Source organism: Ooceraea biroi, chromosome 11 (assembly GCF_003672135.1).
Source record: "Ooceraea biroi isolate clonal line C1 chromosome 11, Obir_v5.4, whole genome shotgun sequence".
In the NCBI taxonomy this organism is placed as follows: domain Eukaryota; kingdom Metazoa; phylum Arthropoda; class Insecta; order Hymenoptera; family Formicidae; genus Ooceraea; species Ooceraea biroi.
This window is the reverse complement of record NC_039516.1, coordinates 206,827-228,188: the sequence shown is the minus strand read 5'-3', so window position 1 is coordinate 228,188 and position 21,362 is coordinate 206,827. Positions and strand designations below refer to the sequence as shown.

Below are 21,362 nucleotides of genomic sequence, written 5' to 3'. Positions count from 1 at the left end.
ACGTTTTTGCCTAAGGAAACTTTTAATCAGCATCACCTAAACTACAACATATTTCAATTTCAGCCAATTTGACCGGGCCCGATTTTTTCCTATAAAATGTGCGGGGTCCTTTACTTGGCTGCTCTTGAATCAGAATGTTCCTTGTTTTTATTATAATACTTTTTTGATTTAAATGAAACTTTGAGAAAAGTATCTACGTCATGAAAGAGTTATTTTGAAGTAACTTTCTTATAGTTCTTTTTGCCACAAATACATTAATTGAACGCAATGCCAACTTGCCTCTTGTGCCAACGAGCCCCGGTCTCCCCTATGTATATTTTTTAATTGTTCAGTCGACAATGTTTCACCTGCATCATCATGATATTTAGAATGCAAATAATACGCAACAGTGCATAAATATTAAGAGCCATTTCTTTTCGACGTTGTAATACAGATTGAAAATCAAAAAATTTCGCTGGCAAGCAAATAGTTAACCAAAAATGTACTACCTCTGCAAGCGATGAATCATATTTTTGTGCAAAGTTTATTAAATTACATATTGGTTCAAAAAGCTCAATATTATCTTTTACTGAATCTATAAAGTCGTCGTCAAATATCAGTGCTTTTACTGCTGTTTTCATTGTTTTCAAGTTATCATCATCAACTATTAGTCTTTCTCCCTCTCCCTCTCCCTCTCCCTCTCCCTCTCTCCCCTCTCTCTCTCTCTCTCTCTCTCTCTGTCTGTCTTACGCTCTCAATTATAATAACTAGGAATGTTTTTAGTTTTATATTTTAATAAAATTATAACATAATAACATTTACAATATCATAATAATAATTAAAGGTATTATAATAATATTTATAACATAATAATAATAGTAATTAAAGGTATAACATTAAAGTAATAACATTTACATTTAAATTAAGTATTGAACACATTTTTTTATTCTTTTCCAATTCGTTTTTCCCCATCCTCTGTTGCATTCCTGTTCCTGTGTGAGTACGTGTACCTTCCGCGCCTGCCCCAAGTATATGGAGCTGCCGACAATTTGTATAAAAACTGCATAAACTGCTCCTGGCGCCTCTGCAGTACTACTGGATTCCCTCTTGGTCTGTAAATCTATAATTGATAAAAACGAATATATATTTTATAATTATGCGAAGGAAAATATACACGTAAGTATTATGAAAAATGTCTAGTATATATAAATTTGAAGTTTTTAAAAGATTATATATTACGAAAAGTATATGATCTTTTAAAACCATAAAATTTATGTATACTAGATAAAGTATACTATATCTTTTAATAAAGCATAAAGTATAGATCTTTAACTAAATTCGAATTAAAACAACTAATTAAATACTTAAGTTAGTACCGTGTCTTATCTCAACAGAATTGGCAGGCACGGGATCGGTAGCAACACGACGAGTTGCGAGAGGACCGCGAGCGATGCGACCGGCGGCGGCAAGGGAAGGTGAAGCAACGCAAGCAGCGGCAACCGGGCTGGCGGCGACGAATCCAGCGGTGACATGAGCGGCGGCACTGGAAGCTGCGACGGAGGGATTGCGTGTATTTTTCACGGAAGCTGTGACGGGACTTGTAACGGAAGCTGTGATTGAGGAATTGCGCTTATCTTTCACGGATGTGGAGACGGGACTCATTTGATCCTTTTCTTGAGTAAACTGCAGATCAAAGTCATCTTCTAAGTCATCCAAAATCATCTGCGATTTAAAATAACAGTATTATTATTGTAATGTTTAAAATAATTAGAACAATCAGGAATGTTGTTAAATAAACTATTATGAGTAGTAACAATACTTACATCTGCGCTTTCTTTCCTTTCCATGTTGAAGACGGATGCTTGCGACAAATTGTATATTAGCTTGTCAATGTGAGGATACAACTGCACTCACAGCAAAAGAAATTCATTGCGTAGCAACACGTAATTATTGATCAAGCGACGCAATAGCGTCGCGAAGTCATCAAGTAATATCGAGTAATCGCGACTTCAATCGTGATTAGCGATTGAACAATTAAAAAATCGATAATCTGTATATATGCACATATATATGCATATATATTATATATAGTATTATATGTCGCTCTCTCTCACTCTCTCACTCTCACTCTCTCATTCTCGCTTTCGCTCTCTTTCTCGCTTTTTCGCTCTCTCGTTCTTCCGCTCTTTTGCCCTCTCGCTTTCTTACTCTCTCGCTTTTTCGCTCTCTCGTCCTCTCGCTCTCCCACTTGTTCACCTTCTCACTCTCTCGTCATATTAATCCTTAAAATGTTCTTATTGGATTGGATATCGTCATACAACGTCGTCGTCGTCGTCATCGTCGTGCAACGTCGTCGTCGTCGTCGTCGTCGTCGTGCAACGTCGTCGTCGTCGTCGTGCAACGTCGTCGTCGTCGTCGTCGTGCAACGTCGTCGTCGTCGTCGTCGTCGTGCAACGTCGTCGTCGTCGTCGTCGTGCAACGTCTTCGTCGTCGTCGTCGTTGTCGTCGTCGTTGTCGTCGTCGTTGTCGTCGTCGTCGTCGTGCAACGTCGTCGTCGTCGTTGTGCAACGTCGTCGTCGTCGTTGTTCAACGTCGTTTCTCCCTCCCACTTTCTTCCTCAGTTTCGTTCTATGAGTAAATGTTCCAAAATATATCTTAAATTTTCATAATTTATATAATAAATTAAATCGTGCATGTATGAACGCATGTGTGAACACAAGCTTGAGGGACAAAATCGCTTTGCATGTGTATGTGCGAACATATGTACGTGAGTCTGGAAATGGAAAACGGAACTTCGTAGTTATAATATATGATTACAATAGACTAAGGATTGACTGCATCAATCTTATTCAAATTGGTCGCAATCGAAAGCTTGCATTCATATTATATAATAAAAGTGCCATTAGATTTTTGATATCGGTTTTAGTTCCTGAAATATTTTAATCATAAGTTTATGTGACCTGTCAAATGACATGAATTCCAGATAAGCTTTGCGGTAGCGCTCGACGTTTATGCAATGCATTTGGCAACGCTCGACGTATATGCAGTGATGCTCATTGCTCGGAAACTTATTTTTTATGTATTTGGCGTCGCGACGCTGCCGCGTCGCTTGATGCTTATAAATAGGATTGTTATGTTTTAACCATGTTAAAGCATGAAATATTTTATTAACATTTACTATTTCTTCCCAAATAATCTTCGATTTTGTAGATATATCTCTAACCAAAATATACAGGGTGAGCCATTTTAAGAAACGCATTGATTTTTCTCGAAAACCAAATCTTGTATCGAAAAATGTTTCAGACAAAAGTCGTTTGGTTCGAAGGGGGCAAAATGATAGCATTATCGATTTAATTGTAGATGGCGCCACTTTAGAGATTTCATCATGGCGGCCATTTTTTTAAATGGAAGTTGATTTTTCTCTCTAAGTGAAAGTTGTAGCTGATAATGAGACGAATACAACTTTTACTCACGCGGAATAATGTTGATCCACCTGACAGGACAATATACAAATGATGGCACAGATCGGACTTCTGAAGAACGTTAGTTGCGACGGTAGGTCCCACGCTTTGCTGAAATTAAATAGACAGAAATGTAATATAATTCATGCACTTTTTAAGAATACTGGAACATATTTTTGCAAAAAGTTTTTTGTTTTTTGCAATTGGACCATTTTTCAGTGAGTTACAGCGTTTCAAAGTAAACTGTTTTATAATTTAAGTATACACATAAACCAAATCTTGTATCGAAAAATGTTCTTACAAAAGTTTTATGACTTCAAGGGGGACATAAGATGCTGCCACTGATTTGACCTTGGGTGCACCTGTCAAGGTTATGTGAAGGTTAACTTTTTTTTTAATGGATCTCTTTATTTCTCATTATACAGTCTTGTAGCTTACCTCGAGAGCTTTTCAAAACGCTATAATAAAGTATTTTGTCGTTAAATATTATTCGAGTTATGCGAACTACATGTTATAGTACTGCCGGCATTTGCATTATCCAAAGTGTACCGTTCTATCAACTATCCTACTTTTAGCGCTACCCAGGAACAACGGCGTGGACGTAGTAGGTTTCTGTTCCCTTCGGAGTGCTTGATTAACGCGAGTCCCCTAGCCTCTCGCGATTCGGGGTGCTTGATTTACGCGAGTCCCCTAGCCTCGCAATTCGGGGTGCTTGAGTTACGCGAGTCCCCTAGCCTCTCGCGATTCTGGGTGCTTGATTAACTGTTTCTCAGCATCTATCGGAAAAGCTGTTCAAAGTTATCCCCGTTGGCTCGAATGCATAACCTGATTCTCTTTGCGAAGTGTTCGACCGTTCGAAGTAAGACAGCCCTTAGTATTGCTCTACAAGCCATTCGAATTCGTTCGATCATGTCTTCCCTTGTCGTCGGTTCCCGTTCGAACACCAAATTTTTCACGTATCCCCACAAGTAAAAATCAGATGAAGTCAAATCTGGTGACCGAGGATACCATGCAGTTGGACCACCCCGTCCGATCCACCTACCGTTGAAGTTTTGATCCAGAAAATGTCTTATGTTTCGTGCGAAATGTGGTAGCGCACCATCTATCTGATCCACATTCTTCGCCTTGTCTCCAAATCGACTTTTTCAAGTAAAGTGGGTAAGTGGTCTCTTAATAACTATAGAAAGCTATGTCCGGTCACATTCTGATGAAAAAAATAAGGACCAATTAGTTAACTGTTGACAATTCCACACCAAACTACTACACACCAAACTACACTCCAACGATGTTGATTATTAACTTGCCTATGCCAATAAGGATTGACATCCGACCAGTAATGACAATTATGTGTATTTAATTCTCCGGTATTTTTAAATGTCGATTCATCAGAGAATAGAACGTATTTAAAGAAATCTGCATCATGCGCAATCATCTGTCTAGCCCATTGACAAAACAGTACACGTTGTCGCATGTCATTTGGAGTTAGAGCCTGCGTTAATGTGATATGGTATGGATGATGCTTCTTTTTCCTCTAAATTCTCACAATCGTTCTCTGAGGTATACCTGTTTGTCTAGCTATTTGGCGCGTACTAATATGAAGATCAATATGAACAGCCGCTACGACAGCCAGAACACGTACATCATCAACATCATAATCACGTTTAGCATGACGATGAGTCAACTGACCCTGTTCGGCTCTTATCTTAAGCCTCCGAATGACGGTATTAGTTGGATGTCGTCTGTTTGGATACCGATTTCAGTAAAGTCTCGCAGCTTCACGGTAATTGCCAAAACATTCTCCGAAAACTACTAACATATCGACGATTTCTTTAGGAGTATAATCACCCATGTCTACTATCGTAAAAAATATGTTACTGATAATATTATAGTTAAGAAATGAAAATATGAACAGAGAAGAAACTTTAACGTATATCTAACTTATCACGCCATAGAGTAGCAGAGCTTCCTCTCAGTATGCCGCAATACGACAGAATTAATTCGCGGTTTGGCTTAGCGACTTATATACAATCTTTGTGGAATTTTACTTTCGAGAAACGGTTTTAGTTCTCATAACTCGAATAATATTTAACGACAAAATACTTTATTATAGCGTTTTGAAAAGCTCTCGAGGTAAGCTACAAGACTGTATAATGAGAAATAAAGAGATCCATTAAAAAAAAAGTTAACCTTCACATAACCTTGACAGGTGCACCCAAGTTCAAATCAGTGGCAGCATCTTATGTCCCCCTTGAAGTCATAAAACTTTTGTAAGAACATTTTTCGATACAAGATTTGGTTTATGTGTATACTTAAATTATAAAACAGTTTACTTTGAAACGCTGTAACTCACTGAAAAATGGTCCAATTGCAAAAAACAAAAAACTTTTTGCAAAAATATGTTCCAGTATTCTTAAAAAGTGCATGAATTATATTACATTTCTGTCTATTTAATTTCAGCAAAGCGTGGGACCTACCGTCGCAACTAACGTTCTTCAGAAGTCCGATCTGTGCCATCATTTGTATATTGTCCTGTCAGGTGGATCAACATTATTCCGCGTGAGTAAAAGTTGTATTCGTCTCATTATCAGCTACAACTTTCACTTAGAGAGAAAAATCAACTTCCATTTAAAAAAATGGCCGCCATGATGAAATCTCTAAAGTGGCGCCATCTACAATTAAATCGATAATGCTATCATTTTGCCCCCTTCGAACCAAACGACTTTTGTCTGAAACATTTTTCGATACAAGATTTGGTTTTCGAGAAAAATCAATGCGTTTCTTAAAATGGCTCACCCTGTATATGTCAATATTATGTTCTTGGTTCGCGTAGACAGCTGAAAATTCGTGCAAAATCATTCAACTTCTTTTGTTAATAACTTTTTATTAAACAACGACCGACGGTTAAAACTTGCACAATATTACTCAGAGAGGAGACCTCTATAATATATATCAAGAACAAGGTGATAGGAGGTGGGTACGCTAATCGGTAGATTTACCGAGCCGACACTTAATTAATTTTAAAATATTACCTCGTTCGTTTCTTTCATCGGGATCGACCTCTTCTACGACGGGGGGACCCTCTGCGACGGCATCCTCTGCGATAACAGAATCGACATTCCGCGGCAATAGGATTCACGGCGACGGGATCCGCGGCGACGGGACCCGTGCGAAAGAGTTGTCGTACGACGGGAGGACGAACACCCTTTGTTACATGTCGTGCAGCGAAGCTCCTTTGGGTAGGGCGACCCGCGACGGAGGGACCCGCGGCGACGCGACTCGCGGGCGTGGGACCCGCGATGGAGGGATCCGTGGCAACGGTACCCGCGACCGCGGGATCCTCTTGGGGAAATTTCTCCGAGAAGAGATCCTTGTCTATTATCATCTGGAAAAAAAATTATATATTTTCATGTATAAACTATAATATAGTATAGCTAAATTAAATATGAAGAATATTGCGGAATACTTACGTCTTCTTTGCGGTGCGTCATTCTTTGGTTGATGGCAGAGAACGCGACGTAAGCGCTTATGTCGGACGTAGTCGTAACGTAGTTCAAGGCAGAGAAAAACGTAAACGTATATGGCGTATATGATATATGGTTTTTTTCTGCCTTGAACTACGTTGCGACTACGTCCGACGTAAGCGCTTACGTCGCGTTCTCTGCCATCAGCCAAAGAATGGCGCACCGCAAAGAAGACGTAAGTATTCCGCAATATTCTTCATATTTAATTTAGCTATACTATATTATAGTTTATACATGTTCGTTAGAAATATGTTCCAGTATTCTTAAAAAGTGCATGAATTATATTAAATTTCTGTCTATTTAATTTCAGCAAACCGTGGGACCTACCGTCGCAACTAACGTTCTTCAGAAGTCCGATCTGTGCCATCATTTGTATATTGTCCTATCAGGTGGATCAACATTATTTCGGGTGAGTATAAACTATATTCTTACAATATAAAAAGAACTGAATGCATTACAATAATTATTGTGGGAAAATGGTTGGTCGGTTCGCTCGGAGAAGAGAATGAGGCGATGAATATAACAATCTATTCTTTATTATTATATTCTAAGTAAAGTTGATACAGTTGGCAATGGTTGTCTGCGATGATTCCACGTCGTGGTAATGCGCGTGGCATGCTCCGCAACGGCGAGCTGCGCTGTGTCTTCTGCAGGGGCTGAGTTGTCAGGAGCGTTGGCTGCCGCTGACTGCTGCTGCTCGTCGTCGGGTAGCCTCTCTTATAGGAGACTGCACCGGTGGCGGCGCTGGTGTTGTGGAAGTTTAGTGGCCGCTGGCGCGGCTGGAGGCGATGGTGTGCCCCCTGGTGGACGGATGTTAATCCAGGCGTCTTTCTCTATACGATATGTGGGGCTTCGTCAGGGTGACGAGAATAGGGTCCCACTTATCTCGCGGCGGCGAAGGAGACTCGTTGCTGGATACGTCGATCCACGAGATGTTGGTCTGGGTCGCGACGTTCTCCTTATCGGCGGATGTTGGCCGATTTCTCGGTGACGGTGTTGTCGAGCTTCTCCTCAACCGAGGGCTGGTGAGGCGGCGAACTCGGATGTCCCACGGGTCCAGGGTGTTCCTGGGTGGACGTGTTCGCCGAGGTGGAGACAGGTGAATTTCCTGCAGAGTCCACGGTAGGAAGTTCTCGCAGATCCTCGGTCTTGGTTCGTCCTCGGAGAAACTGCCGGAGGCCCCGGCTACCGGTGGTGAAGTTGACACCGGTGTTGATGGCGCCTCAGTTGCTAGCACCGGAGATGATGCTCCGGCTGCTGGTGTTGGAGACCTTCTGTCCACTGATGGTGGAGATGTGCTGTCCGCCGGAAAGATCTCGGTCGGGAGTGCTGGAAATGTGTCAGCTACTGGCGCTGGAGCCTGCTGCCGTTGTAGTGGTAGTCGAGCCGCTGGTATCTGGACAGCTGAGATGGCTCGGATCTTTGCCTTTCGGCGCAGAGGTGCTGCTGCTACCGCTACCTCCGGTGGACTGATGGATATTGCCGATACGTTTCGTCCTGGTTGTGGCTGGTCGACGAGAGTTGGTACTGCTATCGCCGGAATACTTGGTCTGCGGTGGACTATCGGCCGTAATGGTCTCGTAGGTTTTCGCTCCGTACTCTGGTTTGGGCAGCGCTCCGACTCGTAGACTCGTAAGCGAGTCGAAGAAGATGCTCGAGACTCTGCCGCGCGGTCTTATATACCGCGCCGGCTGACTCTTGCGCGCGAGTAAGGACCGCTGGCGTGCGACGCCTAGCGGCGCTCGCGGAACTACGCCGCGTGAGTGGCCTCGCGCTGCTTGCTGGCTAGCGTGTGTGTAGCGGTGGCTGCCGCTCTGCAGGCGCCCAGCCGCTACAATTATAAATCTATATTCTTAGAATATAAAAAGTTCTGATAATGTTTTATTTATGAAAAATTATTTGTATCGCACATAAATCAGTAAATTATTATCGCAGATCAAATTTTTAATCAAAATCAAGTTTGATTATTAAAATCGTACATGGCAGATGACATTACTAACGCTGATGCAAATTGTTCCACAAGAGTTTGCCCATCCTGATTATGTTTATGTCTATATCGCGCTAAAGAAATTACTTGTTTACTAAGGTAAAGAAGAATTCCTCTTCTTTGTATTATATTTCCTGTAGAATTAAAGATTTCGGTTTTGTTCTCCTTGTTCTCTTTAGTCTTGGGAATAACAAACTTCTACCACGTCATCTCTACAGCCGATTACAAAATTACTTGGAAACGTCCTGAAGAAGTCTCTTTGTCAGGTGAACGATCTGGTGACAGGAATCGGCAAAATATTAATAATAAATTAATATTACTTGAGTATTTAATTATTTATTTAACAGGAAAAAATAATTTCCGATTAATTGATTAATCAATAATTAAGATAAGCAATTTTTCAATTGCTCGGTTAATCAGTAATCAAAAACAACAATTTCTCAATTACTCGATTAATCAGTAATCACAATAAACAATTTTTCAATTACTCCAGTAATCAGTAATCAAAGTGAAAAATTTTTTAATTATTCGATTAATCAGTAATATAGTATAAAATATTTTTGTTACTTGATTAATCAGTAATTAGAACGTAATAATTTTGATTATTTAGTTGATTTTTTTCTGGATTATTTTCTTGATTATTTAAGTATCTTGATTATTTAAGTCATCAGCGTACAGCAGCAATTATATACAGAAAAATATAAATTCAACGCAATATTTTTCTAATAAAATTAGTTGAAGTAGGATTTTTTATGACTGATAAAAAAATAATTTAAATAGTCAAATTTTTCTGTTTTCAACAAATATGTAATCTGAATGAAAAAGTTTTCGTTTATGTAAAAAAATATCGCGGAATTCAGTGATTGTTTCTAGGAGTGCAGTACCTAAAGCAAACATTCAGTGAATAGTGTATACAGAAATACTTATCATCAAATTGATGAGTGCTAATTATAATTTGTAATTATAGTTGTGGGAGATAACAACAAAAGTATTCATTATTAATTATGCATTATGAATTGAGGGCTATGAATTATGCAGTAAATTCTGACTTGAGATTTTAAGATCAACTATTTATTGAAATTCTTGAATGATAACAAAATAAACTCTTATCTACATCTAATTCATGTGAACATTAATTATAATTGCATACCATAAACTCAAGCTCGGCAAGAAATGCACTCCGCGGCCGATTTTCAATTCGCTCCGCCTGCCGCTGTTCCCCTTACCTCAACGTCCCGCGCGCAGCCTACGAGCCGCTCGAGGCTCAGGAACGTATGACTCGCGTATATTTCCAATAGTTTTCCACATCACCTGTGAGGTACTATTGTTGACGCGTTTTTTTAAGTGGTATCCCCAGTAGGCCTAATCCACTGATGACTAAAGCGACCCATTAACTAACTACCTAACTAAAACAGAATATTTAAATAATAAATAACAAAATAAAGTAATAAAATAAAAATTATTCCTATTGATCAGACGACTTTCGAGATTTTTTAGATACGAGAGAAGGAACATCAATGTCTATATTAGACGTAGCAAGCCGCATAAGACGCGGTAAAGAATTGTCGCTTAGAGAAGAACGTTTTTCATTTTTTATGAATTTCATTTTTGAGAATGAAGTCTCACATAAATATGTGAATCCAAACATGGAATAAATTCGAAGTCCGAAATTACGAAGCTTAGGGTATGATGAGTGTGATAAAATTTTATAAAAATCAACACCGGTTTCTTTAACCGTTTTAAGAGAAATATCATTGTGTAGATCACACAATTCATCTTGCAAGTCAAGATGCTGTTCTTCGATTGGTGCTGTAAGGGGATTTTTGAAAAGAATTAATTCGGTTCTAAGTTTTTCAAAACAAGTAAAACGTGTATCAAATTCTGTTATAAGAGAATCTACAATAGAAATATATTGTTTGAAATTACAGCTACTGCCGTATTCTTCGAGAAGAATCTGGCAAGAAGGAAAAAAATGAAAAATGTCATTATTTAAATGAGTTTTGAATAATTGTAATTTCCTTCGGAAAGAATCGACATGACTAACTAATTGGGAAATATTTTGATTCTGTCTTTGCAGTTTTAAATTGAGAAGCCTAAGTTGATTAGTCATGTCTGTAATAAAAGCAAGTTCGGAAAGAAATGTAACATCTTCTAAAAGAGATATATATTCCTGAAATTTGGAGTTATTCATTTCTTGCAAGAAAAGGAAGATCTCTTTTCTTATCGTAAAAAACCTTTCTAAACATTTTGCAGCACTAAGCCAACGTGATGGACAATGGAGAGGGACATCTGTATGAATAGCCTTATGTTCAGTAAGAAATAATTGAAATTTTCTATGCATGAGAAATTTCTGTCCACCTTTAATTGTATTAATTATTTTGGTTACTGTTTCCATTGCTGTTGACAATTTTACGACTTTGCCACTAAGTGCTTCCTGGTGTATTATACAATGAATAACGGGAATATTAAAGTTTCGCTGCTTTAATTGGCCGGCAAATCCTATTTTTGAACCTATCATAGCTTTTGCGCCATCAGTTGTAATCGAAGAACATTTACTAAGATCAATGTCAAATTTTTTAAGCGCTCCTTCGACAGCTAAAAAAATATCCAGACCCGTTGTTGTGCCATGTAACGGGACGAAATCTAAAAGCTCCTCGACACATGAGAAATCGTTTTGAACGATTCGAATAAAAATACTCAATTGACTTATGTGCCGAATGTCGGTGCTCTCATCAATGCATAAAGAAAAATACGTACACGATATTAAAAGATTTTTCAACTTTTCCTGTATAGAATTTACTGATGTCAGTAATTCTTGACGTTATAGTTTTTGCACTGAGCGGAATGCTCATTGCTTCATCGATTGTTAATGAATTACCGAAAGATTTTACTGCTTCGATGATACAGTTTTTTATGAAAGTACCGTCAGTAAATGGTTTTGAATTTTGTCCTATAAGTAAGGAAATAGCATAAGAAGCTAATAGAGGTTTTTCAGAAGAATTTTCAGGAGGAGAAGATACTACATCGTCCTGATAAACTAATTTTAACGCTTCGATGATATTCAATTTTTCTGTATCTGAATAATTGGAGTATTGTACCGAGTGACAACGTCTGAAATGTCTATCTATTACAAACTTTTTTATTATTGAAGGCTCGAAACCACAAAGTAAACAAATCGTACGATTGGAAATATAATTTAAAAAATAATTAATTTCCCACGATCTATCAAATTCTTGAATATACTTTTGATTATCCATCATCAAGTATGAATTGATAAAAGGAAAATACAAAGACTCTCGCCGCTAATGATTGCTGCTCGAACTTCGTGTGATTTGAACTTCGTGTTGCGAATATCAGAATGTCATAGTGGCTGTCAGTGCGGTTATATTGACAATTTTATTTATTATTTCTTAGGAACGTGAAAACAGCAGCTGTCAATTCTGTCAAATTTGTATTGATGAAACATCAGTGGATTAGGCCTACTGGGGATACCACTTAAAAAAACGCGTCAACAATAGTACCTCACGGGTGATGTGGAAAACTATTGGAAATGTACGCGAGTCATACGTTCCTGAGCCTCGAGCGGCTCGTAGGCTGCGCGCGGGACGCTGAGGTAAGGGGAGCAGCGGCAGGAGGAGCGAATTGAAAATCGGCCGCGGAGTGCATTTCTTGCCGAGCTTGGCCATAAACATTGCTATACATCATTACAAATTTTTTTAATAATTAATAGGCGAGAAAGAATTCAATACAAACAGCGAGGACGCAACAATACAAAACACACACACACACACACACCTTAAATTCTGGAGCATATGAAACTTTTGTTCGGTATCCTTCGTAAACATACATACACACACATATGTTAAGAGCAAGTTCTTTTGCTTCTCATTCAGTAAATATTGACAGTCAAGCGACACTGCGTAACTACTACTTGAGTTGTCGATCGTCAGTGAATGAGTGAATTCCAGTGCGAGTGAAGTCAGTGAATATTTAGTACATTTTCAAAACTTTCGGAAAATTTCTAGGAATTTCTGAAAATTTTGAAGTAAAAAGAGAACACTGTTGAAGAAGATTGGATATTTAACTGAGTGTAAGTGTTAATCTACGTGTTTGTATTTATTCAGCTATGATAATATGAAATAATTAATAACATAATTTCTTTTGGAGAGAAAACTAGAAAAATGAGTCGAGAAAGAAATATCTTAGTAATGTTTTTTCTTAATGTAATAACGTTTCGACGAACGTTTCTAAAATTTGATTTACTTTATTTTATACAGAATATCACCCGATAGTTCTTCCAATATGAACGATGACGACAATAATTCTAGAATGTCCATTGTTTCAAATGATTCTGAAACAGAAATGGCATCTACGAATTTTGGAATAAATAGTTCATTTGCAGCATCCATTGAGAAAACAAGTTTGGAAGAAGAATATAATAAACGAGCATATTTAGATGGTACATGGTTTACTCCTGATTTATCTAAATCGTCCTCTACTGGGAAAGTTTACGGCATATGTCAGCTGTGTAAAGTAGAATTTAACAAACATTCTGTCATATGTGGAAGTTTAAACTCCTCACCTAATTTTAAAACTCATTTGAAGGTAGGATGTTTTAAACTAATTATTTTAATTAATTTGATAATTATTTTGATAAGAGTGATTTCTTTTTAAATTTGTTCAATAGTACAGTAAAATTCCTTATGGGGACAGTCAACGTGCTAAAAATCTAACAAATAAATGCTTTTTATACTGTTTTCAGGGAGTACATAGTCAAAAATTGACGGAATTTGAGAATTACTGTTTAACTAAAAGGCAACGTCTTCACAATTCTCAGGATAATAAACCTCGAAGAACCTATTGTGATTTTTCTCAAAAAGAATTCGAAGACAATGTTACAAACTTTATTTTAGATAGTTTTGTGCCATATAATACAGTAGATTTACCAGCATTCCGGAAAATTTTTGATGGTAAGTTTGATCTATAATGATGATAACTTCTAATGTAATTCAATTAAATATAAAGAAAAATTTTGATCTTGTAAAGTTGATTTTTTGGAATTTACAATACTTTATAACAGAAATGTGAAATTCGATTGAAATTGGTTATAGAAAAATAATCTATTTGTAGACAGTGGGTCTACAGGTTGTAAAGTTTTAAATAGAAGAAAGTTTTTCGTATTAATAGTAGTGAAAGGAAAGGTGTACATGTAAAGAAATCTGAATAAATTTTCGTGAGAAAAAGATTACTTTGCAAAGATTCCATGAAAATACTTCATAATAGAAATCAATACGTTTTCAAAAATTTTGATTAAATTTTGATTCTAATAATAAGTTTGGATAATATATAATTTTTCCTTATGGGCTCCACTTTAATTAATGAAACTTTTCATATCTTATTTCCATTTACAATATTACCAAAGAAAATTGTGTAGTAGCTGAACAAATACCTTGTGCAGAGCTTATTCGATGTCAAGTTCTTTTTAATCAAATTTAATGCTTCTGTATCTAGAGAAATAGTGAATTTCAAGCATAAATGTGCATTACAGATATGAATATTCGTAAAAATGGCAAACAACTACACCATTTATCTGCTCGCACATTATTGCGTAGAATTGAGGAATCATATAATAATAAAATGAAAAGTATAAAACATGAAATTTTAAACACCAAACATGTATGCACGACAGCAGATATCTGGAGTAGCCACAGTCGTCGATTCATTGGTGTGACTGTTCATTGGGTAATTATTGTAGAATTTATGTTATTAATATACCAAATTTAAATAAACAGATATTTATTGCTCAAAAATTTAAATAAAAACTGCTCTTTTCTTAATTTAAAAAGTAAATTAAGGATCATCACAATCTTAAATGTGACTAGGAGATTTTTTAGATTGTATTTTTCCTAATGTCAGAAAGAGGTTTTTTTCAAAGTATTTCCAACAACAAATAAATAAAACTTTTTAATGATTTCAAAATTTTTTAATTGAATTATCAATTCAACATCTGCAATAGTGGTCATTTCATTTAGAACTCGTCTTGCGTTTACATTCAGATTGATGCACAGTCTGTCAAAAGAATTTCATATGCCATTGCCTGCAAACGATTTTCCGGAAGCCACACACATGACAGAATTGCCAATATTTTGAATGAAATTCATTCAAACTATGAAATTACTAGTGAGAAGTTGATAGCCACTGTAACGGATAATGGTTCCAATTTCGTCAAAGCTTTCCAAAATTTTGGAGTTCATTTAGATGATTCTTTGTTTTATGAAGGTGAGTCAATTAAGAATTTTTGTATATACACTTACATGCAAACAATAAAGACATTGATAGATAGATATAGTAATAGAATTTTAAAAAAGGGTTATGAGAGGATAAACTTTTTGCGTTTTATAATATTACGCTCAAAAATGGTCAAAAGGCTCGAAGTGAAGCCAAAACGTTCGTTATTTATGAAGATTTAAGATTGGTATTAAAAAATATTGTGTGCACCAAATTTTGTATCTCCTTTTTGTATAATCCTTTTATTAGTCAATTCTATTGTTATTTGATATTAGAAAGTCTAAGTCTAAGTCTAAACCTTTTAGTTTTTGTATTTTTGTTTAATTTTAAACATATATTGAAAATTCTAAGTCATCAAAATTCGAAAGCAACTTTGTGTGAAAATTTACTTTTTACAGAAACCTCCGTAAAAATTTGAAATTTTAACAACTTACAAAAAATTCAAAAATCTTCCGTCCTATAATTTCCAAAGTTTTTCAATAGTGTACAGCCCCTATATTACGTCTACCGACAACTATCGATGCTCGGATTTTATATCTACAAAAAGCTGCGCAACAATAGTTAACGACATCAATAATTATCGATAAATGATTACGGAATATGTTTTAGACTACATCGAAGTATATGGAGAACAAGATCAAAATGAACATCAGTCTATGGAAGCAGTGTCTTTTGAAAGAATTGTTTCTCCGTTATTACCTCCTCATCAAAGATGTGCTAGCCACACTCTGCATTTAGTTGCAACAACTGATATCTTAAATGGTATCAATTCACTGGAAAATATTAAATTGTTGTACAATGATATAATCAAGAAATGCACGAGTTTATGGAACTTGATAAGATCTCCAAAAAAATATGAGAGAGTGGTCGAAACTTTGGGAGAAGCCTTAAAACGACCCGTTGCTACGCGATGAAATTCGTTGTTCGACTGTTTTAAACAACTTATAAAATTGAAAGACAAACTTTTGATCTTATATTGTCAATTGGATATTGTAGATCCTTTAACAACGAGCGATTTTATGTAATATACACAATTTGGAATACATGCTAAGTAAAACTTTCAACTGATTTGTTAATATGTTATTAATTCTACAGATTTATAGAGGAGTATGTCAAATGCACTGAGCCAATTGCAGAAGCACTTGATATTCTTCAGGGTGACGTTGACGTTAGCTATGGTTACTTGCTACCAACAATTATTTCTGCTAAAAATAAATTGCAGAAAATAATCAATGCAGATCTAATTTATTGTACAGCATTGGTTAATCTATTAATAACGAGTTTGGAAAAAAGGTAAAAAAATTTATTTCTACAATAAATTTTTTGTAACAATAGATGTTGTTTCTTAAAAATACTTTAAAACAATATTGTAAAGTTACAATTTCAAATTTTTCTCTAGTAAGTTTGATTGCATTAATTATATTATCTATAATATCGAATAAATCTACAGATGCGAAAAAGTAAAATTAAATAATTTTAATTGTCAGAATAAATTTTAAATATTAATTTAGAAAAAATTAATTTATGTTTATATTTCAGTAACTTAAAATAAAATATGTTTTTTTCTTTCATTGTAGATTTTCGAATTTGTTCGAAGTTGTCGAGGAAGGAAAGCAAGCAGCTGTAGCAGCGACAGTTCATCCGAAATTCAAAATAAGATGGTTGAAATGCTTAAATAAAACGGCTCAGGACAATGCAATGACTGCTATAAAAAATGGAATAGCGTCATGTTATCATCTTCCATCACAAAATTTCACACAGATAGACATCAGTAATGATAGGTTTGATTTTGATACTGAAAACGAAGATCAATCACATATTGAAATAACTTTAGGAATTACTGCGTATGAAATCGAGTTTCAACGTTTTTGTCAAGAGAAGAAAAATGATTTATCGATTTTGCATGCCTATCCTATCATCAAATCAGCATTTCTTAAATTTAATACTTTGTTACCATCTTCAGCTCCAGTCGAAAGAATGTTTAGTTTCCCCACACTGTTTAATATTGCGAAATTCAATCGTCTCACAGATGAAAACTTTGAAAAAAGAGTACTTTCAAAAGCAAACTGTACCTTCAAGAATTAAAAATAAAACATACTTGATATTGCCACTGTTAGTTTTCATCAATTTGATGATATTTCTATATATACTATTCACTGAACATTTGCTTTAGGTACTACTCTCATGGAAACTCATGGAAATCACTGAATTCCGCGACAATGTTTTACATAAACGAAGACTTTTTCATTCATTACATATTTGTTGAAAACAGAAAAATTTCACTATTTAAATTATTTTTTTATCAGTCATAAAAAATCCTACTTCAACTACTTTTATTAAAAAAATATTGCGTTAATTTCATTTTTTTCTGTATGGAATTGGTGCTGTACGCTGATAACTACTTAAATAATCAAGAAAATAATCCAGAAAAAAATCAACTAAATAATCAAGAAACATCTGACACTGATTACTGAGTGATGAAATAATTGAAAAATTTTTCGGTCTGATTACTGATTAATCAAATAATTAAAATTATTACGTTCTGATTGCTGATTACTCAAGTAACAAAAATATTTTATACTATAATTACTGTTTGATTACTGATTACTGGAGTAATTGAAAAATTGTTTATTTTGATTACTGATTAATCGAGTAATTAAGAAATTGTTCATTTTGATTACTGATTAACCGAGCAATTAAAATATTGTTGATCTTGATTACTGATTAATCAATTAATAATAAATTTCTCGAAGTTGATTACTGATTATCAAAATAATTGTTAATCAAAGCTGAAAATATTACTGAAAATATCGTTGATGCCAATCCCTGTCTGGTGACTAGGGGTTAGACATTGAAATCAAATTATCTGATTTGCACTACATGTACGACAAATCATCCGAATTAAAAGAGTAAGTACTAATGTAATAAGATAATAAGTACATTACATGTGTACAACAGACATTATTTTCATATACAATTTCACATAAAACTGTTGCTTTTACAATGATCCAATGATATCTGTCATTATTTTCTAGGGCATCGTTGTGGATGTGCCTTTCGCATCGTTCTTCGTGTCGCAATTTTTCCGGACAGACGGGTGGCGCGTTATACAGCTGGCTGGACGAGCTCGCCTCGTTAGATCGCGATCTTTACCGCAGTCTGACCTTGGTAAAACATTATAAGGGCGATATCCGGCAGTTGGAGCTGACGTTCTCGCTCGACGAGGACGTGCTCGGCAAACTGGCCACGCACGAGCTCATCCCCGGCGGGCGCACCACGGCGGTCACCAATCAGAACAAGATCCAGTATATCCATCACATGGCGCACTACAGAATGTACCATCAGATCAAGGAACAAACGACCGCCTTCATCAAAGGATTCCGCTCGATCATCAATTCCGAGTGGCTGTCGTTGTTCTCCACGCCTGAGGTGAGAAACTCAAGAAATTTTCATTCGCTCTCATTCGCGATGTAATGCACGATTACATTGGCAGATCATCATGTTAAACAGAGAGAAATTAAAAACGAAATCATTGATTTGAATAATAATAATCTGAGGATAATATTTTTAATTCAACTAGCGGTTAATTATTTTTTATTTAATTTTTATATTTAATTAATTTAATTAGCGTTTAATTGATCATGCGCGTTGCGCTTTGCAGCTACAGAAATTAATCTCGGGAGACAACGTTCCTTTAGACCTGCGAGACCTACGAAGGCACACGCAATATTACGGCGGCTTTCATGACAGTCACCGAGTGGTGTGTTGGTTATGGGACATCCTGGAAAAGGACTTTACGGAAGAGGAAAGAGGCTTGTTCCTCAAGGTACGATCGATGATAAGATCAAGTAGTAATTTCTTCATTTGACGACCTTATAAAAATCATTCTACTGTTAACTTTTTTCGCGATAACAATTTGTGACGAGTTGCTCTAAATCGCCGTTGTTGGGCTTCGCACATCTTGAACCACCCTTCTCCATACGATGCGTGGAAGTCTGCGACGACGAGGACACTGGAGATACGATAGGTACGATTATCATAAAGAATTTTTAAAAATAACTTTCACAATAAAACAATGAGCGAATTTTTTCCACATTTCTTCTAAATTTCTTAATTTTCTTATATTCTCAATTTGGACCTTTTTATCATCAAATTTATCAAGTATTAACTTTTTGAATGAGAAAGAGTTTTCAACGTTCTTCCGACTAGTTTCTCGATTGCTTTTTTCTCGAACGTAACTCATTTTCCTGATTAAACTTATTCGAAATCTTTGCAAACCAGGCAGCGTGATTCGCGGATTCTTCACGATTCGCAAGAAGGATCCGCAGAACCGACTACCGACTTCGTCGACGTGCTTCAAGCTGCCGAATTACCAAAAGAAGAGCACGCTGCGGGAGAAGTTGCGTTACGCCGTCACCAGCAACACCGGCTTCGAGTTGTCGTAGATCCTATCGACCGGACGATTTTTTTATTCCAGAAACACTGAAAGCTTGACAAGTGAACGTTCATTCGCGCTGTCATTCATCATGATTGTTCTCGATGCGAAACGGAAGACGAAATTCAGCGATTGCATACACGTCAAGACGAAGAAAGGGGAAACCGAAAGTTAGCCGGCGACACGATTAATGTATCCCAAGCGTCAGCTATGTACAAAGCGATGTCGAGTGGTGTGCCTAAATCGCCCCAATCCCGATCCAGCGCGCAATCCGCAATCCATTCGAGCGTGTCGGTCATTTTTCGCCGACTTTCGGAAGACGCGTGTGTCCAAAAGAGGCCAATCAGTAACTGAAGATGATATCGAGCATGCTAAGCAGAAAGCAGAGTGTCCACGCGCCTTCGATGCTCACGCGAACACAGGAATATTTTAGAGTAGCTGGATCGGGTGTCGGTCAGAGTGAATGTTCTTCCAGATTGTTTGGCACAACTTTATTACGGACAACGTGATATCGTACGATGGACCAGCACAGTATGCGTTCGTTCCGCTCTCGCAAGACTCGTTGCTCCCACTGATTTTACGACGGCACGCGCGAGTCGCGATCCCGATCGCGATTTCTCGCGGCGGCTGCTAATTGGCGGAATCGATCGACTGTCGTTCCTTGCCAATCAGAGACAGCCTCGTAGAGCTCCAAAAAAGGGCCACGCAAGACGCGCTGGGTCGAACTCGCTACGTAAGCGACCGATTTGATATTGATACGTGTTTACTCCGAAATTCATCGAAGCAAACGGCACGGTAGATGAGATTCGCAACACAGAGAATGTAAAATGTAATATATGTACACATTACATTATATATACATACACAGTTACGCTAAATTTCAGTAAACAAAAACTTTCAGTAAACTTTATTCTTTTGAGTAACTCGTATACTTTTGATAATTATTTCAAAGGATCATCACTTAGGCATTTTTAATATCGTATTTGTAGGAGACTCGATATTATATCGAAATATTTTTGACTTTTGCTTATTTTACTTATCGAACACGTTAGCGTTTCTCGGCAAGTGGTCTCGGTTAAATATATATATTACATGGCTTACTTTTGCACTTACTGTGCTAATGCGCCTTTTAAAGTTCTGCTACGATGTGTTATACAATATGTATAATTGTATACCGATGTAATTATCAAATAAACAGCGATGCTGATATATGCTTTAATAGATTATTATCGGGATTACTTTATTGACAGCAATGATTGTAAATGCGTACATGGTTTATTTTATTCTATTGCAATTAAGTAATAACAAATGTATTTTTGAGTAAATAAACGATTGTAAATCTAATATCGATACATATATCGAATTGCCCTCTCGCTCTCTCGTTTATTCGCCCTCTCATTCTCTCATTCACTTGCTTTTTCGCCCTCTCGCTCTCTCGCTCTCTCATCAGTCGTTCTCTCTCTCGATCTCTCGCCCTCTCGCTCACTCGCTCTCTCATTCTCTCACTCACTCGCTCTCTCATTCTCTCACTCACTCGCTCTCTCGCTTTCTCATTCACTCGCGCTCTCTCTCCCTCGTCCTCTTCTCTTCTCGCTCTCTCACTCCCTCCCTCCCTCCCTCCCTCCCTCCCTCGTCCTCTCGTTCTCTTGCTCTCTCACTCACTCGCCCTCTCGCTCTCTCATTAACTCGCT

The 21,362-nt window shown here is 36.8% G+C and overlaps 2 protein-coding genes across 2 annotated transcripts in view; both read left to right on the top strand.

Annotated features, from left to right (window-relative positions):
- The window catches only part of LOC105280910 (ubiquitin-protein ligase E3B-like), a 61,171-nt gene extending 40,156 nt beyond the window's left edge, over positions 1–21,015 (top strand). Inside the window, exons 2-5 of the mRNA XM_026973725.1 lie at positions 7,272–7,370; positions 18,272–18,665; positions 18,898–19,263; positions 19,518–21,015. Of these exons, the coding sequence (XP_026829526.1) occupies positions 18,285–18,665; positions 18,898–19,104 (588 nt within the window). The 5' untranslated portion in view covers positions 7,272–7,370; positions 18,272–18,284 and the 3' untranslated portion in view covers positions 19,105–19,263; positions 19,518–21,015. The remainder of the gene's footprint in view (positions 1–7,271; positions 7,371–18,271; positions 18,666–18,897; positions 19,264–19,517) is intronic.
- On the top strand, positions 13,251–16,557 carry LOC105280908. The gene is made up of 4 exons (XM_026973803.1): positions 13,251–13,553; positions 13,636–13,918; positions 14,497–14,690; positions 15,005–16,557. Exons 1-4 carry the CDS (start codon positions 13,251–13,253, stop codon positions 15,416–15,418), a joined length of 1,194 nt encoding a protein of 397 aa, XP_026829604.1. The 3' UTR covers positions 15,419–16,557.
- Positions 21,016–21,362: the final 347 nt, after the last annotated feature.